Here is a 13,875-nt window from a genome sequence, read left to right as displayed (position 1 = left end):
TTAATCAATAAAATGTGGATTAAAAGTAAAACATTTTTATCTAGTCTAGGAAATAACATAACACAGTTATTTGTTAAATAAATTAAACATATTTATACATATCATTATTTTATAACACAATAACATTTATTGTATTAACATTTTTAACAAAATTATATACTTTTACATTTACATGGAAATATTATTTTTACATACCTATTTAAAATTACAACACAAATCTAACAATATAATACTAATTTCAAAATTTGTGCTACATTTTAAAATAGAAATTACTTATTAAGTAGAAATGAACTATACAAATTGTTAGACTCATCCCCATGTTTAAAAAATATTAACATTACATAATTATTATGGAATCCACAAAAATTGCATAATTATTAATGTATACAAACAACTAAAAAAATAGATAGAATCCAATATAAGAAAATTAAAATAAAAAGTTTATAATCAAATAAATAGTATGTGTATTAAACATTTTGTAACTATACAAAAACTTCATACATGTTCATCACATTATGATCATATAACTCAATAGTTATAAATCATAATCGTAACAATGGCTATAGGTGAGTAGCGGCCAGGTAATATTCTAGCACTAAGTTAGTTGCAGTCCAGAAAACTTTTCCATCTAATTTAATTTTATAATTTTATTGATGTGTTACAAGAAGTTCAATTTGAGACGTATATAAAATATAGAAACAATGGAATAAAAACGAAGAAAATATGTGAAAAAGAAGCATTTATAAGACAACAGATAATAAAGCTAGCACAAAAATAAATATAGCAGTTTAAGTTAGTTAAATCATTAAGTTTTAAGTTTTTGCCCAATCAATAATCTCAAAAAAATCACTTTACCTATCAACCAGTAAAAAAGAATAATAAATAATAACAAAAATAAATTTTTGGGAGACAACTCCGCCAATCTCCTCGTAGTGTCTCCTGGGTAACCCTGATAGGCTGATATGAAGTGATAAATAAAATGTGGCTGCAACTAGTACTAAATTTAGAGATTGGACTGCAACTCATCAACACCGGTAACAATTTATACTAGGTACTGAATCAACATTTAAAAATAGTTATTATATAATAAATTTGATTTTTTTCAGGTAAAATAATTGTATATTAATAGTACAAGTTATGCATGTATAGTCATAAAATACATTTTCAGATAGTTTACTTGAATTTAATTAACTTTAATATTGTATCAAAAGATATTTTACCGTTCAAACTTATAACTAATATTTACCGTATAATTTTACAATTTTACACTAATAATATAATATGTAGGCACCATTTTATTCAATTTCTTAAAATTAAAAAATTAAATATTAGGTATACAAATAATTTAAATTATATGTAAACATTAAATTGAAATAAATCATGTTAATTTATATATTTCTTAAAAATTAATTTATAAAAATAAAAACAAGTGTAACAAAAATCATTTAAACTTTATGATATACTAATTAATAAATAAAATAAAAAATAGTTCAGAAACTGGGTACTAGTATCACTTCACTTGCCCTAAGAATAGAATAGTAGTTTATAATTTTAAAGTTGAATGTAATAACAAATTATCAGGTGTTCTTATAAGTTTGAAACTTTATTTAAGTTTTTAATGTTTTATTTACTATAAATCAATTATTTAACAGTTATTTGTGCATGGAAAAAGTACATTAGTAAAGTTAAGGAAGAATTAAAATAAATATTTTAAATTGAAGAGCAAGCAGTTATAATAAGATCAGTCAATAAACTGCAAGAAATTTGGAAATAAATTGGAAAAAATTTAATAATGAGAGAAATGTAGCTGCTGAGAAGAAATAAGAATATTATGATTTATGACAAATGTGAAAATACCAAGGGGATATAATTTACAGAATATATGTATATGACAAAATATAATTGTAATTTGTACCATAATAAACATAAGTAAAAAAAAAAAAAACAACATAAAATCGTAAAATCAAATACAATCTCTGTTTTGCTTAGCATTTTTAAGATTAAAATATTTTATAATTTTGTGTTTTTAATCAATTTTAATAACACAGAGTTTAAATTGCTTTGCATAATGAATTACTTGCGTAATATAATGTACCTATAGCTAATATGAATTTCAATATTTAATAATTTAACTAGTCTTAAGTAACAATAAACAAATCATACAGATCGAATATTAATTTTAGATGTAGATCTAGATATTTTTGGCCAACGACAAATAACAGAAAATATATATCTATGTAATGGATTTGAACGTTTATAGACTGTTTGTTCAATTGTTGTCTGATCATTATAAATAGCATCCATTTGATCATACAAAATTGCAATAACAAACATACCAAAAAGAGCACTTTCCATTATTAAAATTACTGAATGTAATCTAAAAAATAAACAAAAAAATATATTTTGTAATTAATTGTAAAATAAATACATAAGCTAATAATCAAGAAATACTATAAATTTAATTTATTCTTCTACTCAAAAATGAGCATGATCACATTAATACATAATATTTTATATTAATATGTAAATCAGTTGAGCAGAGATTCTAATATTTATTTCAATGTTATAATAGTATAATATACTACAGATTACAGTTGTTATATCAAATATAGAAAAAAACTTACACTTGTGTTTGTCTTGTATCCATATCATATAGTTTACACTGCCGGCATTCCCGTACCCATGACATGATAACTAACATGATAGTGTATGCAGAAATAATACAAACAAAAAAAAGAAATTGGACAAAATACTTTTGATTTTTTTCTCCAACACAATTATTAATCCTAGGTAAAAAAAAATTTTATCATAAATAATAATAAATATATTGCATAAATATTTTTTTTTATTAATACCATGGACAATGATGATCCATTCGTCTAATACAGCGCTTACAAATTCGACAGTGATGAGCTCGGGGAGGCCGATACGCTTCACATCGTGTACACATAGTCCAATCTTCTCTTTTCACTAAAGGTTCATTAACTTTATATGTAGGTATGTTCACAAATGTCATAGAAAGGGTCATAGATATTTGTCAACTAATAATTTACAAAAATAAAATTATTTAATTTAATAACATACCTTGCCGTAAGTCTGAAAAGGAACCGTTGGTATGTGATAGAGGTACAGTGCCAGGATCAGAAAACATTGCTCTTAAATGTGATACTGTCAATAGCAAAAGAAATGTATTGAAAAGCACTATGTGAAATGGAGCCCATAAGCTGAAAAGTATATAAAATAATAGTGTTAAATATATAATTTGTATAAAACAATTATAAATAATAATGAAAAAATAGGTATATACCTATATGTAAATAAATAATTTATTGAAAAAAAAAATTAAACTTTTACTTTAAAAGAATTGGTAAAAACTACATTTATATTAATAAAGCAGCCTACTTATGAATAAAAATCAAATATTTTAAAATGTTTTTGTTTGACTGATTATTAATTTCTTAAGTAGGAACCTAGATATAATAATATAACTGGATTGGAATGAGTTATATAAAAGTACAGAAATGTAAGAAGAAATTATTCTTTATGTAAAATACTTAATAAGGAAAAGAAATATTAACAAGTTAAAAATAAGTTATTATATTAAAAATGCCTTACTATGTTAAAATGTATGTTAGTTCATTAACAGTATTAAAATTTAATAAATAGACTAAACAAAATAAGAAACACATCATTAGATATAATAAAATAATATATTACCTGTCTTGCATGGTGTGCAAAACAACCCATTGTATCACTACATAGTCAGCGTATATGATTGAGGTATAGGTGAATAATATGCAAAATATACCACAAGGATCATTAACTAATTTCATCATTATTGTCAGTTTCTAACTACACTAATTTGAATTACATTACTTCTAAATCCTATATTATTTGATTATGACCATAAGAAACTTTGTTCCCATCATAAATAATGATAACCAAGAATACTTAAGGATAATATGCCTATTGCCCAATGTCTAGTGTCTACATACTGTTAAAATTACTGATAAATTAAAACTAATTAACAAGACAATAAAACGAACTGAAGTGTTCAATATTCATGTTTCATACTATAAAAGTAAAATAAGTATTTATTAATAATACATTAAAATATATTATGATTCATGAACTATGGACGTCTAAAGAAATAAATATTAGTATCTATAAATTTATGAATTTATTTAGTGATAAGCGCTAAGAGATAATGATAACGCATGAATAATGATATTAATTAAAATTATTTTACCTCCAAAGTAAATTTCTTCACAGAAATATTGGTGCATAGTAAACTAATAATGTGAATGTGAAACTTGAGTTATAGTCAATATTTCGATATTCTATACTCTGTAGACTCAATAAACCCTATAGGATGACACTAGTTACATATAGTTTATGTAGCATAGGCCATAGGCAGTAGGCACAATATTAGGGGTAGTTTATGGGATCAGTCCCTCTTCTAATATCCAACAAAAATCATACAGAATTTTATAACAATATACATTTTTTTTATGTTTATAAATACTATTTTGTTTATGCATTCGATTCAGAATTGCATATTTATATTTTACTCCACAATCCGTAGAGTTTATTTGAAATTATCTCTAATGATTTAAAATGTGAAATGACTGTTTTGAAAAATATATTAAAAGGAATATTAAACTATTTAACTAACAAAGAAAAAATATCAAAAGATATATTTCCAAATCTATTTAAAAAATTCAATTAACCATCGCCCATCACTCTTCCAGTCAGTTTAGCTACCTACCTGTAAATAGTCATTGTCTTTTTCGTCATTAACGAAAAATAACGATTATAGGTATAGTTATCAATTTTGTTTTAAGTTATTACAAAAATATTATTTAAAGACACCAATTCGTGTATTATTATTTAACACTAACAGAGAAGTATTCAAAATATTATGTAGATTATAGTTTTAAGCTGTTTATGCCATAAACTTATTAACACCTGCAGTGGTGGCTCGTTAGGGGTCTTTGAGACGGCGATTCACCATAAAAAAAAGTAGTAAAGCAATAAAAAAATTTGAAGAAAATGTAGTATAATTTAATATTTTTATCCATTTTGAAAATAATTATGATGGTTTTCTATATTAATATTGATTATTGATAATATTATGTATATAATATTTTGTATTATATTTTTACATTAATAATGAGAAGACGGGTGTCATTCAATAATAATACGGGCGAAAAATATCGATAACAACAACTAATTACTAATTTATGCGATGCCAATGGCAGAAACTTTGAATGAGCCTAGTCTCAATGTACTGAACAACATCTATACAATCTACCCCGCCATCCGCCTTGTCGTGCATATAAAATTTGTATAAGTACACAACTGAGTCTCTAGAACGGCAGACTCCCGAATAAATTTTAATGTCTGGCTAATAATAATATTACAATATAATAATACAGTATATGATCTATGGATATGGATCAATCATATTAATCTATCATCTATGGCAATCATCAATCTTCGCTATTCGTCGGAGACGATTGACGGTTGTAATAATTTTAACGGAGAAAAAAAATAGACGTACAAATCGTTAAACCGTACTTTAGTATATATAATATTTTAAACGCATATGCCGTTCAGTTCAGCTTATTTTTATGAAATATCTCAATATCTTCAATTCGAAACGCGGTAAAGACGGACGAGGAAAGGTGTTCCTGGGTTGGCGATGTGGTTACTGAACGTGTGGACATTAAATATGACACAAATAAGTTTCACAAAAAAAATCGATGTTTACGTGAGTTTGATTTTTTATACTTTTGGAGCTTTAATTTACTTTTTTAGACATAAAATAAATACATACTTATTGCACCGGACAATCTGCTACCCGCTAGTAGGTTATACGTATACGTAATACGTATGCATATTTTATTTCCGAACGCGCGATGCATAAAATACGTGAGACCGAAAATACATAATCGTCATATTAGTATATTACCAGACCCATTTTATGTAATAATTTATATTTATGTTAATTGTATAAATAGCATTTTTCATTTTTAACTGGCCGAGTACCTGACTAGTATAAGTTTTTTTTATCCCTAACAAAAATAAAAAGTTTTCCGAAAAGAAGCATTAATATTTTTTTATAATTGTCTGAATTTTGAATTTTTATAAAGACATTGGATATTCATTTCATTTTTCTGTGATAACTATTTCTGCTCAACCGATTTTTGTTTTTTTGTAGTAATTTAAAAACAAATAACTGTAGTTATTTGATAATGTTAACAAATGTTAATGTTTGCATTTGTTATACATATTATAATTTTCAAAATATTTTGACTATACACTTATAGGATAAAATAACAATAGCATAATACCATAAATAGATGTATTTATTATAATTATATATATCGCAAATTATCTGAACATATTAATTAGAACTTATCGATTAATTTTAAAATCAGTAAATATAGTATGAGTAGGCAGAGTAGGTATGTATTATTCCTAAACAGGACGGTACCGAAATGGGAATGATATAGTCGCATGTGTATATAACGAGTCGAATGTGAATAACTGCTTGTATTTAGAAATTAATTTTATTAATTTTGTAAGTCTTTCTTTATTATGTAATAAATCATAATCTATTAACTATTTAGTATGTAATATCAGTTTAATGATTAAACTTTTAAATACTTATAAAATTATTAATCATTTAGTTGAGCCAAACCGTATAAAACCGTTAATAACCGTTATAAAATTATAATTTAAAATAAAATTCAGGATAATATACAATTATTATGATTTTACGTATGAAATTATTTAGATACCAAAAGTTTCGTACCTATACAAGACAGCTGAAATATAATAATAAATTCTATAAAATCACAAAGAGTTCTATAAAAAAAAACATTATCATCCATGGCAAACTACAATCGTCACCATTTGTAGGAGACGATTAACAATTCTAATAATTTTATTGAACAGTCGTCAAACAACAGCCTTCAGTACATAACAAGTACTTTCATTTTCATAAAATATTTTAATAATTCCATTCCGAAGCGTAAAAAAGACGAATGAAGAAATAAACTAGCTGTTTCTTCGGTGTCGGTGCACGTTTGAACTTTAATATGCACAGCTTGATTTCGCCGAAAAGCGTCGAAGGATACTTACGTAGGTTAATTGTCCTATAATTTTGGGGGTAGTAATAAATTTACTATTTATACATAACATAAATTTTTATTGACTTCTACAAGCTGTTACCCCGATGACAGACCTACATATATTTTATATTCGATCGTCCAGTCCAATGAAGTGGTCAGCAACCGGCGGGTTATTGTATATACGACCCGTTTTAAATTCTAAAACACTGACATTTTTTTTTTATTTATATTTTATTATTTTAAAGTTCTAGACAATATTTTTTTCCATAGTAAACAATTTAAGAATATAAAATTTTCATTTTTATCTGGTCTGCAAACTGTTTTTAATTTGTGAATGTGGCCTGCGAGTTCAAAAAGGTTACCGATCATGCATTAATGATGAAATTGCCAAGAATAAAATAAAGTCGTTAAGTACACCTTAGATCCTGGACGTAGCGAAAAATGTATAATGATTTTACAATTATGTAGTTTATTTTCTGTTTGCCATGAATTCTTGTAGCAAATAATATGATCTATTTGGTACTTTGGTTGGTAAATACTAAATAGTAAAATTAAATTAAAAAAATTCAGATCTCGCCATAATATCGGAAAAACAAAAAAGCTGGAAATATTACCATATTTATATGGTTTTATTTTTTGGTGAAAAATTTTACCAAAAAACTATTGAAATAATAAAATTAAAATTAAAAAAAAAATTCAGGATATACAATTATTATGGTTTTACGTATGAAATTAATTAAAAGTTTCGTATGCAAGACAGCTGAGATATAAAAATAAATCTTATAATATCACAAATAGTTCTATAAAAAAAAAACATATGATCTATCACATTATTACAATATTTATCATCCGTGGCAATCGACAATCGTCGTCATTCGTAGAAGACTGTTAATAATTCTAATAGTTTTATTGAACAGTCTTTAAACAACAGTCTTTAGTGTATGACAAGTGTTCTCATTTTTATAGAGTATTTTAATAATTTCATTCTGAAGCGCAAAGAAGACGAATGAAGAAATAAGAGCTAGCTGTTTCTTCGGCGGTGATGGTGCACGTTTGAACTGTAAATGTGGTACACCTCGATTTCGCCGAACAACGTCGAAGAATACTTACGTAAGTTAATTTTCCCATAATTATGGAATATTAAATTTATCTTTTATATTTAAAATAAATATTTATTGACGTGTACAAGCTGCTATACTTGGATGACAGACTTATATTTTATTTCCAATCGTCCAATGCAATGGCCGGCAACCAGTGAGCTAATGTCTACGGCCCGCTTTAAATTCTAAAACGACGAATTTTTTTTTTAATTTAAAGTTCTAAACAATATTTTTTTGCATAGTAAATAATTTAGGTATATTAAATTTTTATTCTTTTCTTGCCCGCAAACATTTTTTAGTTTGTGAATGTGGCCCGAGAGTCCAAAAAGGTTGACCACTGGTCCAATGTATAAAATAGCTAAGAATAAAATTAAGTCGTCAAGTATACCTTGGATCCTGGACATAGCAACGAATGTATATTTATTTGACAATTATGTAGTTTCTTTTCTGTCATAAATTATTGTAGCAAATATGATCTATTTAGGACTTTGGGTGGTTAATAGTAAAATAAAATAAAAAATTTCTAATCTTGTCATAATATCGAAAACACAAAAAAACAATTGTATTATTACGCTATATACTTGTATAATATCGACAAAATTAATTTATTAATTTAATTTTAATTAAAAAATGCAAATTATAGAATTTTGAAAAATTTACCAATTATCTATATTATGATTTCTCTATAGGTAAATTGTATAATTTTAAAAGCATTTTCATTATTTAAAACAATTAAATTTTTTTTTTTTTTATTAAGCCGAAAAATTATAGATATGTAAATATGTTTTAAAATTTAATACAGGCTTCTTCATCAATCGTTCACTAATTTACTGTAATAAAAAATGTATAGTCACGGTTTATTTTATAAACGTTTAAAATTAAAATTTTGATTGTATTTGGCTAAATCTATAAAATGTTCAAATTAATTTTTTCGTTAGATATTCATATAAATATTTTCTTTGTATATCTACAATTTAAAAATATTATATTGGAATTCTCATTAGTTTTTTTTAACCTAAAACAAAAATAATATGTTTACTGGAAAGTCACATTATTTTTTATGACTATTTGAAGTTCAGTATTATATCTATAACTTATTAAATGTTTATTATACACCCACCCTAAAAATAAATATTTTTTCTCAAATAATTTTTATATTTTGTTATAGTTCAAAAACGAATAATCTTAGATATTTAAAACTTTAATTAAATTCTTATGAGAGTATTTCTTACAAATAGTATTTTTTCAAAATATTTTGAAATTATGTATATTTACGATATTTTGTTATTATTTAAAACATTATTTGTAGGGACATAAAAGTTGTTTGTACATGTTATACTATACATACACAATGCCATTTTTGAAATACGTAGATTAATCTTAAGATATTATTTATTCAAATTATTTTACGAAAGGGTTGTACCTACTACCTATTAACTCAAAAGTAGGTATATAACAAGAATATAATACGGTATAAATTATATTATATATTATAATAATAATTATGATAAATGCAATGTTTTCGGGAAAAATGTAGCTTGTCAAACTTTACACAAAAAAAAAAATAAAATACTTAGCAATATCAATCAACATATAATATTATAAGTCATAATACATCAAAATTATACTTATTAATGAAGGTTGACTGACTGTCTCTTTCAAATTCAAATTTCACACACTAATTACAGTAATAAACTTAATCACTATTGTATAAAGCAACACTGTAATAATTACTTCTTTATCTTTAATTTAATGTAATTTTTGATTATTTTGTAAAATGGTACTGAAAATTGAATTTCTCAAAGCATTGACTAGGTACTATTTGTTACATGAAACCATAATATAGGAAATGTATGAATTTGTTTCTATTATGATATAGGTGTCTTCAGATATATATATGTAAGTTTACATGTAAGAATATGTAAGATTAAGTTAAAGCACTGCGTGATTAAAACCAAAATAATGCAGAAATAATAACTCAGAAACATAACGATATTAATCATAATTCTTTTTTTTTAAATATATATAATAATATAATTATTTTTGTTTAGTTTACTATTTTTATAGATTAAATTAAATAATTTGTAATCATCTTCATTAGAATAAAATATTAATACTTTGCAATATCTAAATATAAAGATTTGGTCTATAGTTTATATGTTTCAATTTTACGTTAATATGTCAAACAGCTAAAATAGATCGTATAATATCACAAAGAGTTGTATAAAAAAAAAAAAACCATAGATTTATCATATTATAATATTCGTCATCTGTGGCATACGCCATACGATACAATCGATGACATTCGTCCAAGACGATTAACAATTCTATAATAGTCTTAATGAACAGTCGTTAAACAACAGTCTTCAGTACATGACAAGTACTCTCCTTTTCATTTCGTGCTGTTTATTTTCATAAAATGTCTTTTTACTCCCATTTAGAATCATGATGAAGATCGTATGAAGAAAATTTGAAGTTTCTTCGGCGACGGTGCACCACTCCGGAGGACGATTGGCAGTATCATTAAGAAGCTCATCTGAATAACAAAAATAAATGTCGCAAGGCTGTGTTTGTTTAATACTATAATTTTTTGAACAGTAGTACAGTATATTATGAATATTTACTTAAATTATATTTAATTTTTATGGTTTATTTTCAGATAATATACTGTACTACGGTTTTAGGTGTTCTTTTTATTAATACGTTGATAAATTACCAATTTTTTCAATTTTTTTTCTTATCACAAAGCTAGTTTGTCTTTGTGTATGTTTAAATTTATATTTTTTATAGTTATTGTGCTGTTTAACTTTCTTATAAAAGAGAGTGAGGAATTAAAAAGGTGGCCACCGAACAGAAAGTTAAACTGCAATATACTATAATCTTTTTAGTTCTTGTTTACATTTTTAACTAATAAATTATGAATATAAAATTTCAAATTAATTTAAATTCAAAAATAAAAGAACACCAACATAGATTTCTTAAACATTAAAATTTTACTATAAATTTAAATTACATTTAATTAGCACATTATTTGAAGTTTTATAGGAACCGAACATTTGGCTGGATCATGGGCTACCCACCGACGGAGAATTTGTCATTGAGCTGATGGGAAATGTGTCGGCACTCGGCTTCGTTTCAACCCGGAGGAAGATTGGCAGCAGCAAAAAGAAATTCAACTGATAATCAACTGTCCAAAGTATTTGTTTGTATTATATTATAACTTTTAGAATCGTAGTAGGTACAGACGGTACAGTATACTATATATAATTATTTAATATTTATTAGTGAAGAAGAATTTGTCACGAAGCTGATGGGAAATGTGTCGGCACTCGGCTTCGTTTCAACCCGAAGGAAAATTGGCAGCATCAATAAGAAGCTCATCTTAATTTAGTTGTCCCCCCTTTACGCATTAGCGCTCATCTCTCATCCACATCCAACACATTCACTATCGCCGGCCGGCAACACACATATATTATACACATTACCCGTTTTATATTATATAATATTATTAACACCTACATAGTTTAAGTTATTGTATATTTTTTTTTTTATTATTTGAATGCATTCATATGATCAGTTGTGTATTTAGGAATTTTAGGATAAGAGCAACACATATTTTGCCGCCTCCCCCCATTAAAAAAAAATTAAAAACTTCTACGCCGCGCAATAGTGGTCAAACTGTTAATACCATAGAATACCATGTTATATAAATACTATAGTATTTAATATCTCTATGGCACACATATGTTGTGAAAAAATATTAATGATTGACGTTACTGCGCCAGTACTCATAAAGTACGAAATAAAAATTTGCCGTTCTGGACAACTGAACCCAAAGCCCCTACCTAAATACGCCCCTGCATATGATGCGTTCTCGCTTACGATGTGGATTAGGCCTACTGGGGACACCACAATAAAAAAACGCGCCTCGTGTAATACCTCATAAAATTATTAAACAATACGGACAATGTTATTGTACGTCGTTTAATAATAAAGTTGGTGTGGAAAATTACCTAACACTGTTATTCTTATCTTGTAGTTACCTTGCATACATTTTTTTTTATTAAATACCAATTAAATAATTATTTATATCAAGAAACGAGAAATATTAACGTTTTATAAAGTATTTCAATAAAATAATATTTAATATTTAAAAAATATTCTTTGATTATGGTTATAAAAAGACTCCAAGTATAGTTATTATATTAGGTCTTATTTTACAAAGATACTAACAAAAGCGGGTAAAGTTTAATATTGCCAGATATATTGTAAGTATCTATTACTTTACTTAAAACATTGAATTTACACATATTTTTATTTACTAATTATTGTGTATTTTATTAATGATTTTATTTTTATTTCATGTAAATTTGAAACTTACAATTATATTTTACTAATTTACTGACTCATTGGTTACTTAGGTATTTGTGTCTTATAATAAATACAAATGTTTGCATGTGAATATGTGATTGTACACATTTTGATTTCATTGGCTACAATTCCTCTAAAATCATTATGTTCTTAATCTTTTACGCTAACCAGTTTTCAACAAAAGTGATTTTTTATTTTCTTAAAATTCAAAAACAAATAGCCGTAAAATTTAAAATGTTTACTAAGTATTTATATTATCATTTTTTCTGTAAATGGTATAATTTTAAAATAATTGTAATTCATTTTGAGCTCTTTATAGACAATTATATTTGCGTGCTTTATTAGTGTTTTTTAATAGCAAAAATTGATAAATGGGTCAAAATCCTTGAAAATTGAATTAATAATTTCTTAATAAGTTGTTATTTTACTCATTAAAAATAAAAATAAATGTATATTCACAATATTTCTATAAAGTATATAGTGGCATAGCTAGGAATTTTAGTTGGTGGGGGGGGGGGAAATTTCAAAATTGTTCATAATAATTATGGATTACCTATATAACGTCAAATACACAAGCATATAGAATATAGCCATATAGGTAGTAATTAGTAATTAATTTCAGTAAATGAAAATAATAAAATAGTACAATGCAATATAATATATAATATAGTATATAATATACTATGCAACTTTTTATATAACTTGAATATACAGTTCTTTTAAATTACCAAATTTTGTTTAAAAGTTAATTTTCAGGGAGGTTGGAGGGGCAAGCACCCGCTTTGCGCCCCCCCCCCCCGTAACTACGCAACTGAACGTATATAATATACCATCTCCGCTTAGAATAGTTTTCTGTTTAAAACGAATTATATCTTTAAAATTAAATTCAAATTCAAATTCAACAGACCTATAAAAGTGACCTACTCGTCACCAAATGTATAGGCATATAGCAGCGCATTACCACTTTATACCTTTTCATTATAATTATTTATTAGGACACCTGTTTTAGAGCTGAATAAAAAAAAAAAATTAATTAAATTAATATTATTTTAAATAAAATATCTATAAAAATAAACTAGTTGTCAATAAAGCTGGCAGTTTATTTTCTGAACTCAGATGAGATTTAATTACTAATTAATCAATATATATATTATAAATAAATGTATCGTAGTTCAATCATGAGTTAGCTATCAAGCCGCATAAATAGTAAATACAATTAGATATTACTTGGCAGTTTGGCATATACCTATCGATAATAATACATA

General features: G+C 25.3%; 1 protein-coding gene across 2 annotated transcripts; it reads right to left on the bottom strand.

Annotated features, from left to right (window-relative positions):
* Positions 1-1,280: 1,280 nt before the first annotated feature.
* LOC132919872 (palmitoyltransferase ZDHHC3) lies at positions 1,281-4,149 on the bottom strand. 2 transcript variants are annotated; one of them, XM_060981771.1, is made up of 5 exons: positions 3,718-4,149; positions 3,085-3,224; positions 2,856-2,985; positions 2,625-2,786; positions 1,281-2,377 (listed from the first exon to the last, which is right to left on the bottom strand). In XM_060981771.1, exons 1-5 carry the CDS (start codon positions 3,834-3,836, stop codon positions 2,158-2,160), a joined length of 771 nt encoding a protein of 256 aa, XP_060837754.1. In that variant the 5' UTR covers positions 3,837-4,149; the 3' UTR covers positions 1,281-2,157. The 2 variants fall into 2 exon arrangements, with proteins under 2 accessions (XP_060837754.1, XP_060837755.1); XM_060981772.1 differs by having other exon boundaries at positions 2,856-2,970.
* Positions 4,150-13,875: the final 9,726 nt, after the last annotated feature.

Source organism: Rhopalosiphum padi, chromosome 2 (genome assembly GCF_020882245.1).
Source record: "Rhopalosiphum padi isolate XX-2018 chromosome 2, ASM2088224v1, whole genome shotgun sequence".
NCBI lineage: Eukaryota > Metazoa > Arthropoda > Insecta > Hemiptera > Aphididae > Rhopalosiphum > Rhopalosiphum padi.
This window is presented reverse-complemented; position numbering and strand designations above follow the sequence as displayed.